The sequence below is a fragment of the Corythoichthys intestinalis genome, chromosome 18, assembly GCF_030265065.1.
Source record: "Corythoichthys intestinalis isolate RoL2023-P3 chromosome 18, ASM3026506v1, whole genome shotgun sequence".
Taxonomy (NCBI): Eukaryota; Metazoa; Chordata; class Actinopteri; order Syngnathiformes; family Syngnathidae; genus Corythoichthys; species Corythoichthys intestinalis.
The window spans coordinates 17,180,851-17,200,246 of NC_080412.1; the positions used below are offsets into that span (position 1 = coordinate 17,180,851).

The following is a 19,396-nucleotide window of genomic DNA, read 5'->3' on the forward strand; positions in this document are numbered from 1 at the left end:
TTCGGAGTGTGTGAATGGGGCTTAAGCGCTGTCTGATCAAGCCATGATGGCAATTACATTCAAGTGAGTAAGCGGTATTTACATATTAAAAGAAAATAGCATTTTGTATTTTTTCAAAAAATGTATCGTACAGTAAACATCAGTCAATACCATCTTGGTATCGGTAGCCAAATTCTATCAAAATTCTATCAGTGCAGCACTACTAACTTCATAGAACAAACTAGAATCAATGTCGTTTTATGGTAATTAAGTGCCATACTTAACCTTGCTAATTTATTAATCCACCATACGTGTGCGTTAGTAGTTTTCAGTTCTGTCATCTCACGAAATAAGCAACTGATTTTTCTGATCAATAGGTCACGCCAAGTGGTAGCTGTAGAAACAGAAATTCAAGTTATCCTCACAAACATGCACATACACTTCAAGGGAGAAAGTGTTTTTATTTTTTTTTCTGCCCAAAGCAGAGTTATGTAATAGCATAATCTGCACTGCTTCTACCATGCCAGGCTTTTCTGCTTTGTCTTGAAGCATCTTCCTTGCTCCCATTGGAGCTGCTATGATGTCCTTGCTTATATAATCCTCTTCATTTCTAATTATCCCACAACAGTAAGAGAACATTTTTTAATATCGCGTGTAAATGCTTAATACTGTGCTTTCTGTTTTGCTGTTAGACCCAGGTGAAATACTCAGATTTCACCCAAAAGGGTGTTTTGTTACGCAAACTAACAGTCCTGTTTCAATATGTATTTCGCTTTTCAACATTGTCTTTATAGCAGAAAAAAAAAATGCTGACTGTGTAATTACATTTAACTGCCACATTATACTGGTCCCTGCTGAATTGTTTCAATTATTTTTATTATGTATGTAAGTGTTCATGTATAGGCAACGGAACAATAAAACTGTTAACACGTACACCCACAAAGACACAAAGGTCCTCTACAACAATTTATAGTGAATTCACGCTACTTTGGGGATTGGGAGCTAGACTGTGAGTAGTGAAAATCCACAAAAAATGATGCCATCCAAAATACAGTTTTTTAAAAGACTGCGTACCACAACTAACCAATAAATAATCAATAAATATTGATCAAAAAACTGTTTACTGATGATAATATACGTTTGAATCAGTATTGTTTTTGGCCTTTTGGACGATAATACTTATTAGTCTTAGTCATATTTTAGTCATCTCAAAATGTTTGTGTAGTTTTTGTTGACAAAAACTCAAGACTAATTTCTTGCAGTTTTAATCAATGTTTACCAAAAATGTTTTCTTCTGTAAAACTAAAACATTTAATTCCAAAAATAAATACCTGTCAATGTTCATTCGAAATACAGTTGTTGGAAACCTGTTGGTGATTATACACACTGAGCAGAAAAACAGTACATTATTTTCAATAAATTATACCTACCTGGACGCTACAAACTATATGTAAAAAAGTTGTCCAAGAGTTTAAGAGGACGCTCGCCATTAGCAATAGCCTATTGCTAACACGAATGCTAAGCTAAAGCTACGAGTTACATTTAGTGTGTGTTGATCACTCTGCACAGACCTTTAAACGCTAAAGCAACATTATATATTCTCGCTAGGCAAGAAAACAAAACTTCATGGAGACTGGAGACGACACACTGGTGAGTTGGGAAGGGGTGTAGGCGCAGCACATCAGGAGTGACACAACCAGACACTCTACGGTAAGAGTGTGACAATATCTCGATACAGCGATATATCGCGATATTTTGCAACCCGATGGGTTATCGATATGCTCCCGCCAAGAATCGATACTTTTATTTAACATATTGGCCATACAATGGAGTATGGATGCTGTAAACTGCTCAATGTTTGTTGAGCAATTCCTTGGCGGTCCACTAGGGGCGCTCGGGAGTGGCGGTGAGGGTAAAGTGCGCACAAGTTGTCTAGAGAAGAAGAGAGGACGCTCCAAGTGGGTTGAAAAAAAAAAAAGCTCCGTGAGAACGGTGGAGGAAAAAATGAGAAAAATATTGCTACAAATCACACATGGGGACACACTTTAGATTTTACACCAACAAGAAAGGAAGTAAGGTGAACAAGGAGTTTGCTGTATGCAAGAATTGTCTAAGAAAAATAAGTTTCACTGGGAGCTGGTGACGTAGTGGACACTGGAGTTTGTGAGCTGCGCTTTCATCACTTGAGGTAAGAAAGTTTTGCAATGTAATTGACTTTTTAATTTAAATGTATTATTTTGATGACATTTGGTGTTGAATGATATAAAATAAACCAGAACCCTAAACTGGATGAAAATGAATATCGAACAAGCCCACATGAATTTACCGATTTATTTGAGAACCAATTTCCATCTAGTATACTACACAAACTGTTATTACTGTCATTTTGATACAATAAGCTATAAAAATGGTTTGAATAGGTTACAAGATATATAAAGTGATGTGCATGATAATTAATGTAGCCTACATATTAAAAATAGGTAATTATTGATGTAGCCTACATATTAAAAATAGGTAATTATTGAATTTTTAATTTCTATACATTCAATTCATATTTTTTTTAATTCAATACTTCCAACACAAAAAAAAACAGGATTTTTTTCAGGAAACGCTATGAAGTAGCTAATATTTTTTGTTTTATTTTGTTGTTTTTAAGGTGAGGAAGACTGTGACTGAGCAAGTCTGACATCTTAAATGCTGAAGCAGATAGCGGAAGTGCTCAAACCAAGCAACAAAGTTCATATACGAAGAACAGACCCACCAATTTTATCATTGCCCCACTCCAAGCTCAACTGCTGACACCTACGGCACTTTTTATTTATTTATTTTTTTTAAAGATTTAAAACTTTAAAGAAATTAAGGGTGCCATTCATCATGATCTCTCCAAGCGATATCAGTGGTCGTGGTTGGTTTCCTCTATATGTGCAGGGGCACAATTTGCAGTAGATTTATATTTTAGAGCAATGTTGCACAGAAAAGGTGTCACTGTTTAATAAATGGCTTAAACAGTATTTTTTCTATTTTCAAATATCTTTTTTTTTTTTTTTTCTCATTTCAACAGTTGTATCGTAGAATGTCATGTATCCAATTTCTGACCAATATATCGATAATCGCTGTATCGTGATATAATCGTTATCGTGAGCCTTGTATCGCGAATCGTATCGTATCGTGAGGTGCCCTGAGGTTCCCACTCCTACTCTACGGTGCAGGCTAACTACACATAAAATGTGACACGTCGTTAACATGTGAAGGAAACGTTCGCATTTTCGTCTCGTTCTCGTCTCATCAGACGAAAGCTTGCATGAGTCTCATTATGTTTGTCTCCCAAAACATGTTTTTAGCTTGTTATTGTCTTGCCTTCGTCATGGGAAAAAGTGTTTGATGACGGAATATTTTCGATGATGAAAATAACATTAATTTTAATTATAGTACCTCAAAAAAGTGTTGATCAAAATAGATTTATAGTCCATCCAAAGTTAGTTAATTTCTAGAGACATGGAGATCTATTGTGGCGAACGACGCACTGACACTCATGGTTGCCCAACTTCCCATCATGCATTTGGCCAGAACAGTTAAGTCGCTACAGTATCATTTAGTGAAAGCACAACAAAAAAAAATATTCCTATCTCTCAAAAAAAAAAATAATGTTCACAAAAAGAAAAGCACTTAGTGCAAAGAGAACTGGCATTCCCAATCAAAATAGTTATGCAAAAATAAACATAAAACGTACTCAGACTTTGCCTTGGCTTGATTTCATAAGTAATTTAAAACTCACCAGTGACACCTTGTTGTGTATTTCAATCGCTATCTTACGTAGTTAAGGACACTGTGGAAGAAGGGCTGTGACGTCACTGCTCGGCGAGTTAAACAATGGCGAGCTACTAGTTGATATTTTGATTGAAAATTTTACAAATTTTATTAAAACGCAAACATTAAGAGGGGTTTTAATATAAAATTAGTAAATTACTATAACTTGTACTAACATTTAACTTTTAAGAACTACAAGTCTTTCTATCCGTAAATCCCTTTAACAGAAAGAATGTTAGTTATAATAAACAAATACAGTACTTATGTACAGTATGTTGAATGTTTATGTCCGCCTTGAGTCTTATCTTTCCATTCCAACAATAATTTACAGAAAAATATGGCATATTTTAGAGATGGTTTGAATTGTGATTAATTTCGATTAATTAATTTTTAAGCTGTGATTAACTCGATTAAAAATTTTAATCGTTTGACAGTCCTAATATATATATATATATATATATATATATATATATATATATATAAAACATTTGAGTGTGTTGGACAGTTTTAGCCCCAAATATTCTTCTAATTGGTGACATTGGTTTTATGTATCTGTTTTTGCAGTACCGCAGGTCATCATAAATTTGTTGTCATGGGTGAAATTCAAGTTTTTGCTAATTCTAATGATGATCGTAATGGAGGATATTTTTGCTCATTGGCTGCCATCGACAGCACTAGATGTCCAATCCTTATAAAGTGGGAGGGTCTGCAGCAAATGAACGTTCAAATTGATTGGACGTCTACTAGTGATAAACCTAACTTGATCTCGCCAGATTAGAGTACATGCATTGAATGTGTCCCCACTGTTGAACCAGATGCATTAAAATATGGTTCGGTCTCAGCAGGAGAGTCCGTTTGAAAAGAGTGAAGGACAGATGTGGAGCAAAGTCACAACTAATTTGGCTGCTCCATCTTCTGGACTCCCTGCCAAGATCGTGCTCCTCTGAACTAATGCTGTCAGGGTTCATTCAGTGACAACAGTATGAATAATAGATGACTATCTTGGCTCAGCTGGTTATGTTGTTGTTACCCTGCCATTCAAAAATACAGCAAATAAGGTAGAAAAGTCACTGAATTGATTTTAGAATTATTCAAAGGTTCTCTTTGTTTTACATTGTCCTTGACATAGTTTTTCTTCCTTTGAAAGAATAGAACAGCTGAATGAAAGGGTTTATTTAGTTTTTTTTATATTGCAATGTCCTACTTGAGGCAATGACCTTTTCCACTTAGACTCTAATGAAAAGGCAAATTGTGTTAATAGCAAATGACTTGGCCTCTCACTAAGACTAATTGCGAATGGTTGATGCCCGCCATACACATCATTGCTTGATGGCCTGCAGTCAAATGTATGAAGAATCCAAATGAAGAAAATTGCGACTGCTGAAATAGTGTTTTATAAAAACAAATTTACAAACAAAAAACCCAGCACTCTTAACTCTTTCAGTGCCGATGACGGTGGTAATCGTCCAATCGTGTGATGTCTAATCATCCTTCTGCAGTGAATTTCAATGAGTTTGTCACTGGTAGACGTTCAATTCATTGAAATGAATTGGATGCCTATCGCCGTCAATGCGTTAAACAATAAATAAATGAATAAATAAAACCTAGAAAAAAAATTTATCACCAAATTAGCTATCAGAAATGCTCTGAAAACCCTTTGTTGTCCTTGATGTTAGAGGGCGTGCCATGTGAACACTGCCCTCAGGGAGTGGGGCGCTGTAAGTGTGGGTTTGTGTGTGTTTTCAGTCATGTTACTACCGACGGCAGCCATCATCAGCGGTTATCATCGTAACCGCCAACCATCTTCTTTTGCCACCCGTGCCACGTTCTCATCAGCCAATGGGCTCATAGGAACTTCACCCTACCGACCAATGGTACGGTGTACATGTGTACATGCTCCCGAAAGGCAGGCCCCTTGATTAAGCATTCAGGGTAGTCGAGCGGAATGAAGATGAGAAAAAGAACGAGTGAAAAGAGAGCAAGAAGCAGCTTGAGAGTGATGAGGTCATTATGAGTTGAAAGGGCTGATGGATGCACTGGAGCAACAACCAGACGGTCTCAGGTGAACAAATGCATACACCGTAGGTCATTTATTACTGCAGGCTTTCTCAGAGTGAGACAGAAATGTATAACTACTTTGTGAGTCACACATATATCTCGTTCTGTAACAGAACTTTGCGGAATTTTTCCGCGTGTCATTAAAGATTGATAGCCTCTGTTAATCTCTGCTTCCTTTTCTCAGTGGGTTGTCTGTCTGCAGGGGTCAAATGTGGCCGCTAATATAACTCCGACAAGAAATTCAAGCAAAAATAGTAGATTTTCCTGGGATGCATTTTCTGATTAATGGCATCATTATGTCAGGATGTTTTCCCTAGCCTCCTCTAAACCCCTCTTCATTTGTTATTCACCACTTAACCTCAATCCTTGTCGATGGAACATGCTCAAAATCAATGGTGCGATATACACCCAAGGCCTCTCCGGTTTGTGTATCTCGTATACTAACAAAGTCATACCAGATGACACACATGGTAAACATCAAAACCCTTTGACATTGATTGTCAGTTTATGAAATAACATTAAAGCTGTTTGAACAGTAGCTGCATCGTCGATGTGTTTCCTTAGTTCCTTTGTGGTAGTATAACAAAGTTACTGGGTGGTCAATGTAAGAAAAGTTTATTAGATGTGCAAAGCCCCAGATAGTAAAATTTTTGTTGAGTAATTTTTTTTTTAATGGCGTTTCTTTGGCGCGCTGCACAGCCCAAACCGTTTGACTGTCACCGTTCGAATATCAAAATGAACGGAATTTTTGCGCGACTCAGGGAATTTTTCGAATGACCCCCCCCAAAAATTTTCCCTCACCTGTAAACGCTGGTTTTTTGAAAAAGATTTTTTTTTTCAAAATGTATTTAGTCATACAATTTTTGACCAAATCACTCATAAAAATTCCAGGACGATACGGGGCATAAAAGTTGTTTACAGAATTTGGCAAAAATGTACGATTTCCCCAAAATTTGCCCAAAACTGTCCCATTCCTTTTGAATGGAATGCCATTGACAGCCATGTACGTCCAAATTTCCCAATCATTTTCAATGGCAGGAAATCTTAGGTCCTTGAGATTTTTGACCATTTACCATGACAGCCCATTAACATTAAACTGACGCCCAAGGAAGTCCATGCACATCCAGATTTCCCATTCATTTTCAATAGCAGAAAAACCTGTATGGTTGTGATTTTTGACCAAAACTTACCATTACAGCCCATTAACATTAAACTGACACCCAAGGACGTCCATGCCATTGACGGCTATGTACGTCCAAATTTCCCATTCATTTTCAATAGCAGAAAAAAACCTGTATGGTTGTGATTTTTGACCAAAACTTACCATTACAGCCCATTGACATTCAACTTATGCCCAAGTAAGTCGATGCCATTGAAATGACTTGAAATGACCTGATATCAACAGGACGTGTCCCCGAAATGGCCTAAAATAAGCAGGAAGCGATCTGATATCAACAGGACATGTCCCCGAATCAACAGGACGTGCCCCCAAAATGTCCCCAAATCAACAGGAAGTGACCTAATAGACACGTATATACCACAGCAAAGCCTCAATGTAATATCTCCAGAAATTGCAGTTTCTAGTTTTTAAAGCAAGTCTGATTCATTCATCACCTTCATAGGCAACCAATGAGTTAATGTTTGATGTTGAGATACCCACCAGTGATAGAAAGGAGTCAAAACAAATAAAACCAACCAAACGACCTAGAATGGTTTCAGAAGGAATTTCATCATTGAAATGGGTAAGAAATGCCAAACCAAAGGACTTAAATATGCTGCGCACAGGCAGCAACAAACAAAACAGGCCACACTGGCAACAAAAGATCAAATAAGCACACATGAAATAGTTCCTCAAAAATGAAACACTAATGACAATACACAAAAAAAAAGCAATGGACAATGATTATTACCATCGGTGTGGCGATAATAAAAACAAAATGAGACACACTGGAGTCAAAAAAAAAGTAGGACACATTGCCAATTTAAAATAGGATTATAGACACTAATGCAAGGTAATTTGTGTGTTCTGTACACCCAAAAAATCACTGTGCAGTTTAAGGTGTATTGCAAGGCAGTTTATTCTAAACAATGACCTACTGCCATGAACGAAGTATAATGGTGTACAGTATTTTCTTTTGCTCGATCTATACTGAGTGCGTTCCAAGTTTACTCTTCAGTTTTAACATCAGCGTTCGGTATCAGATTTCTCTTACTCGACTTTACATTAGACCATATGACTCGATGTAAGGATATCATCTTACGTCTGAAACCTCTTGATTGTTTTTAACTCCTACCTCTTTTCATCTGTATAGTATTCCAGTTGAGCGAAAGAGAGTGCGCTAAGCAGTGCAATCATCAGTGGTGTTGCCTGCAGGGCTGTCGACAGATGCTTTAATTTCAAAGCTTCACTCTTTGTAGTTCTCCACTGCAGTTTGAAACCTTTTCCATTAGCACGTGAACTAATACATGGGGGCACCACAAACCACTATAGTCTTGATGCCCACACGCTAAAGCTGCCGAACAGAACAGACTGTTCTCAATGTGGGCGTTTTTGGCCTTAGCCTTACTATTCTATGTGAACGATTAAATTTAACCGGTTCACAGACAGCAGGACATAAATGCAAAGTGAGAACTAGAAAGATTAAATTGTGTTACAATAGTGGACCTGAAAGATTTTTTTTCTTTAAATAAAGGTGAATTTGGACTTCTTTGCTGGCCTTACACATATTTGTTCTGATCTAAGGTAAAACTGATTTGTATCAGAGCAGCATAAGCCTTGGGGATTTGGGCCAGCTAATTACGATGTATAGTGACTTGCTGCCATGGGGTTTGGGGAGCACATAGAAGGGGGTAAGAAGAAATCATGCGTGGAATGGTTTGGCTTATCTCTGTATTGCTACAGACATATGGCACATAAAGATATCCAGCTGTTGTGTAAATGTCATTTATTCAAGGTGCAAAAGAACAACAAACCTAGAGAGGAAGTAAACTGGATTTTTGTATTACATTTTTATGGGATGAACAGTGAGTGCACACTACTGGCTGTGTATTTATTAGTCTAATTTGTAAAGGGATCTATAGACAGCAACATTATTTGTTTATGTTACGCATTATATTTTGAGACTTAGCACTCCTGTCACCTTACTCATACAGTGCCACTGACAGTGATAGACATTGAATCCATTTGAATTGGGGTGGCTGGCATTGATTGTTCATGTTTCACTACCATTGACAGTGCTAGATGTCCAATTCAATTTGACTGGGGGCTTGGCAGGGATCGTCGATGGCAGCCAATGATTTGAAGTGCCTATGACAGCAAAAAGCATGTTTATTTTATATTTCACGTGGTATTTTATGTTACTGAATGAAATGGACCGCTTGGATGTGTATGGAAGCAATCGATTTATATGTTCATTTTTTTAAAATCCCGTGCCATGAAATTGAGTGACTTCCTGGATTGAGGACGAATGCGAATGTGACATCAGCCAGGTCAGCATCTCACATGACAGCATTGCTGTATAGCATGCAGATGGACCGCGGATTCAGCTGATTTTGCGGATTAATTGGTTTATTTTTCGCATCACGCCAGCCAAATGTGCTGTAGGTTTTTGTTGCTGCAGCAGGAAGAGGCGTGTGAGCCTTTTTGGGTTTCAAAAAGTTCCCATTCACTGCGCAGATTGGCCAAAACAAGTCCGACAACTGTGGGACCATTGGACTTACGAGGAAGTGAGTAAACTACGTGTATTGTATTATGTCAAATATTGGGATCTTGGCACACATTTTAATAATGAGTTGGCTTGCATTTTGTGGCTAACGAAGCTGCTTGTCCACCAAGAAGGCCACTTGGCCGACGACCGGCGGCTTATCGCACCCCCCCCCCCCTCAGTCCTCTTCGCGTGCCCGGCGAGAGAGCGCTCGGTTTATGCTCGTGCAGCTCGCCGCTCTCGTCTGTGGTTCTCCATATCGTCCAGACTTCAAGCCCTCTCTGCCCTCTTCGTGTGGCCGGCAATAGACCACTATCTTTGGGTTGGGCGCGGGCAGCCACACGCTCCTCCGATGTCGGCCGTTTTGTCCGGCGGTCATTCTCCAGCTTTTTACCCGGCAGCGAGCACTCCTGCCTGCAGTAGGGGAACGATGAGCTGTAACTTGCTCACTGCCGGGGGGTTAGCCGATTGGTGAAGACGATCAACCCCGCCGCTGTGTCATATGATCCGGGGTACTTTTGTGTGATTTTTCGTTTTCGAAAGGCGAGAATAAGATTTGGAAACTCCCCTCTATTCGGGTTAGCATGTCGGCTAGCTGTCACGCCTCATGTTTTGTTTACGCTCTTTCCTCTGTCTCCGAAGCCAGGGCAGGGAAATGACAAAAGCCGGACTAACGCCGGTGGCATAAAATACCGTTCGGGAGGTGCAACAAGTTGACAGTTTTGACCATTACACAGTAATTTTGGCCTGTCGTACTGAATAAATGCATTTTTAATCTTTCATATTCCATTTAGCACAAGACTGTTATTTGTCATGATCATACCATTTATCTGGCAATTGGGGAAAAATACTTAGATGAAAAGAATATCCTGTAAAAATGTTGAAACAATGACATTTTGCTGCTCTCTTCGTCACATTTTCGTCATTCTGAATCTTCCCCCTCAATGGGCTGAATTCTAAATCAGATGAAATTGTGACCCTGCCGACATAATCCTCCAGCTCAGGACGCTAGAGTGCTATAATGACAGGCAGATTAAAGGACTAATTTCTCATCGTCTGCGCTTTGCCAAATTGTTGTATATAGTCGAATCATCTCAAAATATGATTGTAATTCACATAGTAATGCCATTTAAGAATTTTTTTTATGCTGTCACAGGCACTCTAAGCTCTCATATACCTTTGTATCCTGAATGAACATTCAAAGGCTTTCAGAACAGTGCTTTTAATCAATCCAATGTAGACATTAATGTACATTCTAAGCAACTTTTTGACCTCTCGTACAATATAATTCAATACAATGGTATGCCTTTACAAAGATAAATGTTGACATTGTAGTTGAAGTAAAAAACTCTGTAAGGTATGTTCGTTATTCTGGCTTGCGTTTTTGGCGCGTAATATTTTCATTGCCTTGTTTGGCTATATTATAGTGTCAAAATATTATAAATCAGCTGTCAGTACAATGCAATTAAATTAACACCAATATAAACTACGATGCAAACATTCATTGAAAACATTCTTGACTCTGTCAATCACTAATGAACAGTATCACTATTACGTGTTTAAGTATAAATTTCAATATGCAAGTAGGTCATATTGCCAAATAAAATTGCACTTCAATGTTAAAATGACATTTATGTTTACTCTATGTCAAGGTTGCCTTTATTTGTCATTGTGAAAGTGCTCACATGGTGTTTGTGAATGTTTTTCCCCGTATGTGTCATCGTATTGAGCTCTTCCTAAGTTGGATTGATCACTACTGAAATGTCTCTTGGGGAAAGTGGCACGCGAACGTGTGCTTCCTTGGCTATTCTGATGTTGCTAGCGGCTGTTTGTCTTCTGCTCATGAGTGTGTTTTCCTGAATAGACAGATGTTTGCGCACCTGGCGATTCACGAGTTTGTTTCAGTGGAAATAAAATGCAGGGGAAGCTGAATAAAAGAGCAAATTAGGTATAAGTGGTTTATTTGAAGTTAAGTTCCTTCCCGAGAGCCTCATTAGGAGTAGCTGAAGCTGCAGTTTGCGGGATGGGTGTTTTGCTTTTAATTGTTCACTGATTCTCCACGTTTCCCCCCTCATTCTAATGTTTTCAAAGTGGATTTACACGCTTTGTTCGTTGCCTGAGTCTCTTGTTATTTCACTCTTGTTGAAGTACTGAACGATGATGACTATAGTAAAAAGGTGCTGGGTGCTTATCATCAAGGTTTTTAATTTCCACAGTGTTCCCTCTTCGGTTGTCAAAAGTATTAAAAATATGGAGACTGAAATAATGTCTCGTGATGCGATATTTAATTGCAAAAGTATCGATACTCAGCATATAGAATAGAACAGGGTTCACTAAATCCTGACCTCGGCGCCACTTTTCCTGTTGTGTTTTCCACGTCTCTCTCCCCTAACACACCTGAATCAAATAATTATGTCATCAGCAACCTCTCCAGAAGCCTGATAATGATCCGGATTATTTTGATTCAGGTGTGTTGGAGGAGGGAGACATGGATAAGTGGATTGAGTGAACCCTGGAATAGAACAACGATGAGAGCCGTGCGCAGTATCTCTGGCTCAAGAATACATTGCATGCATGGCAAATGTGTGCATTTCTGCATACTCTTTCACTAACATTTCCGTAGCTGCTCACTCGGTGTTTACTGGCTGTAGGGTATTATGTAATCTCTGTCCTCCTTATAGAGAATTGCTGAGCAAGGCAAGACAGCTAAGTGAAGGCTTGCATTGAGGCACTGAATCCCCTCCCCCACTGACTTTATTTGGAAAATGTACGTATTAGCCATCACGTCACTGCTGTACAATATAACAATATGTATTGCAAAAACGATAAAACGTTCTACAGAGAGCCCTCATTTTTCACGGTTAATGGGGACCAGAACCCGCGCGATAAGTGAAAAACCGCGAAGTAATGCCCCCCCTCCCTTTTTTGTTTTATTTGGTTCAGTGTATTTATTCAGATCTATCATTGGAAAAATGTTTTTTGTACCTTTTCCACAAAGTATGATTAAAGAAACTTTTAACACATTGTTTTTAAGCACTCTAAATGTAATAACTAAGATACGTTTTAAACATGTTAGTGTCCCACAGAATTATTTTTAAACAAGAAAAAAGAATACGCACAATCTATTAAAAAAATAAAAATTAAAAAATGCTTGTCTTTATAAAATGCTTCATTGAGTGTCTACTCAAATCCGCTCCAGCTGCTCACTTACACAGTTGCCACAACAACTGTTTGACAAGTAAACGATGATTGACGCATGCGACGCTTTGAAGGTCGAGTCTCTGGCAAGATCAAAGCTTTACCGTCTATCCATCATTGTCTACTTTAATAAGCAACTCCAGTTCACTCTCTGATGAACAAAGAGCAGGGAGGGAGGAAGGGAGGGAGCAAGCGTGAGACTGTGATCTGCTCGGGACAGCTCATCTGTATAAGATATTTTTTTAAATTGAAAAAAATCCGCGATGGCCTGATGGCTGAGGGATCACTGTATTGACATTGTTTTTGTTAGATTCATTATTGCCGGAGACCTGGTCCAGCAATGCAAATTCTGGCCAGCAGACAGCGCTCAATTTGCCCTGAATCGCTACATTGATGGGATTCCATATGCCATAGAAATACCATCAGTCAGCCTCAAGGTGTCCTTCCATCTCTACTCAAAAGTTAGCCAACTGTCACGCCCGTCAAGCAAATGTGAGTAATGCTTGCAAGACAATTGAAAATAGCAACACATAATCTACACAGAGCACAGACAACACACTTCATTCCATTATCAATACTCAATAATTATGTATTAATTATACTATGCTAACTTAATATGCAGCAGTATTAACAGTCAAAACCACCAATCCCAAGTGTTAGTAGATCATTAGATATTTTTACATTCATGCTACTTCTGTTTTCAGTGGCTAGTTTTTGTTGCAGAACTACCTGATTCATTTAACATTTGTGGTACACCAGTTTAAAGGCAATTCAGAAATAACCTGACTGGGGGAAAGCTGTCATGACTGTTGTATAAGTCTTCACCAAATATTAAAAAATGTATTATATCGTGGCATAACAATATGTCATGATATAAAATGGCCCATTTCATGACAGTTTTTTTTTTCCATATTGCACAACAGAGAGACAGAGTACACTTTTAACTGTCATTTATCTGCATCATGTACAAATACAACAATGCACAAATTTTGTTCAACCATGCCACTTTAACAAGAATTGTATAGTAGAACGGAGTTAGGGGAGGAAGAGGAAAGATGAGGAACTTTTGAGCAATAAAATCACACTTCCCTTGTGTTGCTGCTTCAATTTTTCAGTTCTTATTCATGGTCACTTTTTTTTTGTATTAAATGTTGTTTGAAATAATCATCGTCAAATAAACCATGTCGTCACAATGGTCTTTCCCTCTTACGTGGTGCAACTAACAGACCAGGGGATTTATTTTACTTGAGTATGACAAGTGACTGGTCTAGTGTCAGTGGGTTGTGATGTGTGTCATACGGATAGATTCAGGACATTCTTGGCAAGTGTGACAGGCTGTGTCGTCCCAGTGGAACTAGAATAGCACAGTTGCTGTTTTCAAGAGCAACGGACCATCTAAGCCAGCTGTGTGAAAAGGGCATGTGTTCTAGCCTCATATTGACACAGTATATGTATATTTGTTTTATATTTGTAGCATTTTATAAGAATTAAAAAAAAAAAAAAAATTCAAGTAATGTTGATGTTCCTTTCTGCTGAACGTGATTATTCCATATTCGACACCAACCGTAATCACGTACAAGCAATATGTGTCTTTGCATCTGTTGCCTTTGGCAGGTTTTACCTTAAATCAAATACCTTTGCTCTGAAATATATGCAATGACTTAAAATGGTTATTCTATTCATGTTATTTTGTTGATCCAACTCAGCTTGCAAAAACGTCCCTTTCCTTCATAGTAACAGGTAGAGGTGTGCAAAATTTCCGATTCTTAGATTATTCGCGATTCGGCCGTGGAAGATTCGAGAACGATTCACAAACATCCAAATTCCGATTATTGAAATATGCCAAGTAAAGCGGAAGTACACAACACTCAGCGCGCCGCGCGGTCTTCGGGACGGAACGGAGCGAGAGTAGCTAAACATCTTGCTTCCCATTACCCGGCCCCTCGGGTAATGCCAATGTTCAACTCACGGCTCTAGCTCAACTCATGCAACGAGATAAAAAAACACAACATACCTGACTGCTGCCGAAAAGCTGCTCCAAAGTACATCCATATAATGTTACGGTGGATATCATTTATATAGGACTAGATGCATTATAGATTTGGTAGTGTTAGCAGCACATCTACAAAAAGCTAGATGCGGGCGTCATAAACGGCCGCCATCTTGAAGCAATACACTTCCCTGCAAGGCTGTTGTAGCGAACCTTCCAAGCAAACCTAATTAACTTTTTATCTAAAATACTCCTAAATCGGTAAAATATTGACTTGAATCTATCTTTAAAATAGTTTTAAAACTTTCAGATGTCGAAAGTAGACAAAAGGGAAGTTATGGAATAACGGGAGCAATTTTAACAAATTTAATGGTTGATTCACAACATTAAATTAATTGAATGTAGTTTAAAGCTGCTGATACAGAATGGGGACTGGAGTTTTTTTATTTAATGTTATTTTTGTATATTTGTTTACTGCTATATGTTAAATTGATACTGAAATAGTAGTGTGGTTTAGCCTGAGAGTATTTTTGAACAATTTTGGAACTAATGTACAAAACATAAAAAAAGAGAGGAAAAAAAGGAAGGGGGTGCATCAATAATCGTTTTATAATCGAATCGGAGCCTCTGAATCGTAATCGTAATCGAATCGTTAGGTGCTCAAAGATTCCCAGCTCTAGTAACATGCCACGTTTGCCTTATCTTTCTGACAGACTTTAACTACAACACAGATGGTTATGAGGGGGACGGGACAGAGGATGGCAAGTCTCAGGATGGCTCGGAGACGCTGCCCTATATAGATGAATCCCCCACCATGTCTCCCCAGCTGTGCACGCCCCAAGGACCAGACGGTGTAATGATCTCCCCCACACCACCAGAGGGCCTCCCGCCTGGGGTAGGTTAGCACACACGCTTGACAAATTATCCCTTAGTAAAATATAGTTGGACATGTATGGAAGCCAATAAGTTGAATGTGTGCCGTATGCTATATAGAGTTAAATTTTAAGAAACAAACAAACAAGCAAAACCCCACACACAGACTTGAAGCCATCGATCATCATTACGTTTCCTTATTATTATCAGCAAAACGTCACATTGGATTTATTCACTCCAGTGTCTGTCTCTAGTGGGCTGTCAATCGTTTCTTCCTCAAGCAAAGCGCCGGATCTTGACCTCATGTAATTGTTAGCGATTAGCCACATTAACTGTAGTGCCTGTAGCACATTGCAGGTGGCTTTTTCAGATCAGCAGGAAATTACCAGTCCTCCAGATGGGGATTGACGCCACAAGCACCAATTTGCCAGTTGGTGTGTAAGCACATTCATATTAAGTAGTTAACTTCCAGTTAACTGACCTAGACATTTTGGGGTTTTTTTTTTCTTGCCCTGTGAAAAATAGGACTACAGTATATTAAACCTGCTACACCCATTTTATCCATAGTTCTCTTTTAGAGCTTTTCATATACAGTGGTACCTCGACATACGTTCGCTTCGAAAGACGATCTTTTCGACAACTGACGTAAAATTTGACTCTCCATTTGAGGCTTACTATTGAAATGAAGATGGAAATGATAGAAAAATATGAACATGATCTTCGCGTCCGTGAACTGGCTCGACAATACGGCAGTAGAATGTCTAAGATCTCGACGGTCCTCCACCGACCTCCGTTCGCCAGTCTTTATAAATTAAGCTGACAATTGTTACGATTGTAACATCGCCCAAAAAATCGCCAGCTTCGTCAGGTTTTTAATCATTTATTTAAGACCTTGTGCAACAAAACATGCCTACTGTCCGCTGCAGCTGAAAAGTGAAAATAAAAAGTCCTCTGTCACTCGGTCATGTCAGCCATGCGGTGCGTTCAGTTACACCACGCAAAGCACATCCGCCACATATGAACCCGATTCGTTACATTATTACAGGTGTTATTATTATAACTATTATTATTTTTTTATTCCAAATTTTATTCATAATTTATTTGTTTTGCAATCTGTAATTGCCATTTGTAACAGTAGCAGCAGTATTTATTAAGGATTTAGTGTAGGTATTCGGTCTGTGGAACAAATTAATGGAATTATAATGTATTGTTATGGGAAAATCCAACTCGATATTGACCATTTTGACTTAGAAACAGGGTCCTGGAACGAATTAACTTCGTATGTGGAGGTACCACTGTGTCTTACAAATATTTCTTAAAATAAAAATCGTTAAGATTGCTTGATGTCACTCAATATTCATTTTTATGTGTTTAAAATACAATCATAATACAATATTAATCAGAAAAACAACCTTGAACAAGATAAACGGCAGATGGATGAATTACAAAAAAATAAACTTGTACATTAATTTCATCCCAAAAATGTTTTTATTGATTTAATTAAGAATTTCATTGGCATATTTTAGCGTATGCCTATTTTGCTGCTATAATTAGCTCTTTGTCCAATATATCAGTAGGTCAACGGTTTGCAGGTCACTGACTGGACTCGGTGTATTTTAATGTTTGTGACTAAGTGTGCTTCAGCACCCAGGGGAGGAACAGCGGGAGTCATAGTGACTCTGAAGTTGACTGCCTTTCCCTCAAACCTTTATCACTTTTATACAAAGTTGAATGTAGAACAAATGTGAGCATGGGTGGGTTCAGTTCAAATTGATTGGAAGTCTATTAGTGACAAACTAATATAAATTCACATAAGAAGGATTAAAAGTGCCATATGATTGGACATCTATCATCATCAGTGGGACTGAAAGAGTTAATAACGAATGGATGCACATACTGTAATAGTTATTACTGTCACTGCATGGGCTTTTTTTTTTTTTTTTTACAATGTGCCTCCATCTTGTGGCATGATCTGGTAAAAGCAGGCTGGAGGAGATTTTAACTACTGTAGTTTCAAGCTAACTCTGTGTATTCCTGGAGTAGTTTATATTTATTTCAAATATTGAGTACTTTAAATACAATTTATTCATATTTCTATTTTTTGAGTAGACATTACCGCTGCACAATGCAAGCTTTCAACATGAGATGTATGTGTTTTAAAAAGGTTAATTTACTTGTTTGTAGAGTTTATTCTTTAGATACTATGAATCATTTATAGGACAAGCTACCATCAGCTTAGGCTCATGACATTTTCAGCGGTTAGGCTTGGTCAAAGTGAATTCATGACATCACTTTGAAGTGACTAGGCTTGCCACATGTTTCTCTATTCTTGGTGTGAAGAGAAAAGGTTTCAAGCTAGTGTGGCCAAGTTTAGTAAATTGTGAAAAAGAACGTTGTACTTATGGAGGCCCACAAAGAAACACTTTTAAATTCCCTTATATACCATCTCAGGTCCAACAAATGTAACTCCCTGTGTTTTAATGTCTGGCATAAACGGCACATGTGGCAGAACTGAAGAACTAACATGGATTTTTGCAAGATTAGATTGCACAAATTGCTTACAAATGAGGTTTGGGACCCGCAGAAGACCTAATGTGGAACATTCAAGTTAGGGGGTGAGAGGGAAGCTGGCAGAGCAATAAATGGATGTCACTTCCTGTTGAGGGTGAGAGCTTCTGGTAAATGATTAGTTTTCTCTTACAAGTACTTCATGTCTTCAGTGTCTACTTTCCTTTTATTTGATTTTTATTAGCTCCGATGGACGGCACTAGCCGTCCCATCCATTTTGACAGGAATGGGTGAATGAGCGACCCTTCCCGTTAAAATAGAATGGATATCTAGCGTCATCAGTGGTTCTGAAATATGAGAATTCAGAGCCAGCAGGGGTGAAAAGTAACTTTTAAAAATAATCAATTGAAATTTTAAGTAAATTTTCTTAATTTTATCTGCATCCCGGTACTGGCCCTCCATCTGATTTGCTCTGATACAGTGGTATGAATAATTGAATGAATTTCTCACATTTCTGCATAAAATCTCACAGATGTAAAAACTGTGACTCCTTAACTAAAACCACCCAAACATTTCTAGGTTTTCATATTTTAATGAGGATAGTATGCAAACAATGACAGAAGGGGGAAAATAAGTAAGTAAAAAAATCACATTAAATATTTTTGGCCCCCCCTTTGACAGCAATAACTTCAACCAGCCGCTTCCTGTAGCAGATCATTCTGGCACATCGATCAGGACTAATCTTGGCCCATTCCCCTCTACAAAACTGCTGTAGTCAGATTCCTGGGATGTCTGGCATGAATCGATGTCTTTAGGTCATGCCACAGCTTCTCAATGGGGTCCAAGCCTGGACTTTGACTTGGCCACTCCAGAATGTGTATTTTGTTCTTCTGAAACCATTCTGAAGTTGATTTACTTTTGTGTTTTATTGCAGCATCCATCCTCTTTTTTAGCTTCAACTGTCTGACAGACAGCCACAGGTTTTCCTCCAAAACATCCTGATAACCTGTTGAATTCATTCTATATTAATAATATTGATTGCAAGTTGTCCAGGCCCCGAGGTAGCAAATCAGCCCCAAATCATGATGCTCCCTCCACCATGCTCCGCGGAGGGGATGAGGTGTTGATGTTGGTGAGCTGTTCCATTTTCCTCCACATATGACGTTGTGTGTTACTCCCAAACAATTCAACTTTGGTTTCATCAGTCCACAAAATATTTTGCCAAAACGTCTGTGGAGTGTCCAAGTGCCTTTTTGCGAACATTAATCGAGCAACAATG

General features: G+C 38.4%; 1 protein-coding gene across 6 annotated transcripts in view; it reads left to right on the forward strand.

Moving 5' to 3' along the window:
- abr (ABR activator of RhoGEF and GTPase) overlaps positions 1-19,396 on the forward strand; it is a 148,770-nt gene that overhangs the window by 21,068 nt on the left and 108,306 nt on the right. For 3 of the 6 annotated variants that reach the window (XM_057821264.1, XM_057821265.1, XM_057821268.1), the window contains exon 2: positions 15,450-15,631. In XM_057821264.1, coding sequence (XP_057677247.1) covers positions 15,450-15,631 — 182 coding nt within the window. Of the gene's footprint in view, positions 1-1,728; positions 2,168-5,475; positions 5,868-15,449; positions 15,632-19,396 lie in introns of those variants that run through there. The other 3 variants (XM_057821269.1, XM_057821266.1, XM_057821271.1) reach the window with 3 other exon arrangements.